The sequence below is a fragment of the Mastomys coucha genome, unplaced genomic scaffold (assembly GCF_008632895.1).
Source record: "Mastomys coucha isolate ucsf_1 unplaced genomic scaffold, UCSF_Mcou_1 pScaffold15, whole genome shotgun sequence".
NCBI lineage: Eukaryota > Metazoa > Chordata > Mammalia > Rodentia > Muridae > Mastomys > Mastomys coucha.
This window is the reverse complement of record NW_022196897.1, coordinates 74,040,608-74,042,287: the sequence shown is the minus strand read 5'-3', so window position 1 is coordinate 74,042,287 and position 1,680 is coordinate 74,040,608. Positions and strand designations below refer to the sequence as shown.

Sequence of the window (1,680 nt, the reverse complement as noted above, 5' to 3'; positions counted from 1 at the left end):
GGGAGGGGAGGGTAAAGAAGGGGAGGGGGAAGGAAGAGCCCAGAATGGCTCAAATTGCACAATTATAATCTTCCTGCTCTGACTTTGCCTCTGCCTCTGCCCCTGTATTCTGAACCCTTGAATTACTATGATATACCATATCACACCGAATTTCACTTTTAACACTTTAACCATGAGTTGGGATTATGAAATGTATTTGACTGTGTTATTGAACAAGTGTTTGAATGGTTGTGTCAATTTAATATTTATATATCCACTGCTCATGTTGCCTGAAGTTCCCATATAGGTATTTGCAGTTGGGATGAAATGAATCCTGAAGAGTTCTTTGTCATGGAGATTGTATTTTATACCTTAGAACTTTCTTGGCAGCATCTTTTACATCTTTATTTCTCAAACTGTAAATCAATGGGTTCAGCACTGGGATGATAATGGTGTAGAACACTGAGATGATTTTGTCAGTATTGGGGGAATAGAGGGAGCTGGGCCGAGAATAAATGAAGAGAAGTGTGCCCTGATAGATGGCCACAGAGGTCAGGTGAGAGGCACATGTGGAGAAGGTTTTCTTTCTCCCACTTGTAGAGCGGATCTTCAACACTGAGAGGAGGATGAAAAAGTAGGAGATGATGATGATGAAGAAGCAGATGACCTCCACAGAACTCCCATAAGTGGAAAGTAGCCACTCATTAATGGTTGTGTCTGTACAGGAAAGCTTCAGCAGAGGAGGGAGGTCACAGAAGAAATGATTAATGATATTTTTGTCACAATATTTCAGAATAAAGGCGAAGGAAGTATGAACCAGGGAACTCATGTTGCCACCAACATAGGACAGCACAATTAACGATATGCAGAGACTCCTGGACATTGCAACTGTGTACAACAAAGGATTGCAGATGGCAACATAGCGATCATATGCCATGGCAGCCAAGATAAAGGATTCAGTATCTGCAAATGTGCAGAAGAAATAAAATTGCAGTGCACAGCCGAGGTAAGAGATAGATTTCTTTGCTGAGAGGAAATTGACAAGCATGTTGGGCACAATGACTGAAGAATAACAAAGGTCTACAAAGGAAAGGTTGCTGAGGAAAAAGTACATAGGAGTTTGAAGTTGGGGGTCTGTCCTAATTAAGAACATCAAGCCAATATTCCCTATCAAAATCATGCAATATAATATCAGAAACACAAGGAATAAGATGATTTGGAGTTCAGGCCTCGTTGGAAATCCTAACAGGATAAATTCGGTGACCAAGGTGTAGTTTCCATTTGTAAATTCCATGACTATGTAGTTTTTACCTTTTTGAGAAATCAAAGTCTTAAAAATATGGTACAGGTGGAAAAAGTGAGCTAATTCACAATATGGTTATTTCATGGCTTTAGACAGGCTAGTAAAGAAATAAAAAGTATGTCCAAACTGTTCCCAAATATGATATTTGTGATATATATTTCAGATTTTTGTGGTTGCCGGGAACTAAAGAGGACCTTGTATATTTGATTTATGACTCTTTCTGACATTGGACGATTAGCATTTTCTGTACTATGTTTTAACAATGCATGGTTTTGTTTGCATTTTGTAAATAAATATATAGTATCTTGATAATAATGAAACAATAATTGTTGGAAATAATGACTCTGTTAAAAGAAAAACCATATGTATTTAAATCGATACCTTGTGTTTTTTCCAAG

The 1,680-nt window shown here is 37.9% G+C and overlaps 1 protein-coding gene across 1 annotated transcript; it reads right to left on the bottom strand.

Annotated features, from left to right (window-relative positions):
• Nucleotides 1-328: 328 nt before the first annotated feature.
• On the bottom strand, nt 329-1,273 carry LOC116092146 (olfactory receptor 5I1). Its single transcript, XM_031373497.1, has one exon. The coding sequence runs from the start codon at nt 1,271-1,273 to the stop codon at nt 329-331; it is 945 nt and encodes a 314-aa protein (XP_031229357.1).
• Between the last annotated feature and the right edge of the window lie 407 nt (nt 1,274-1,680).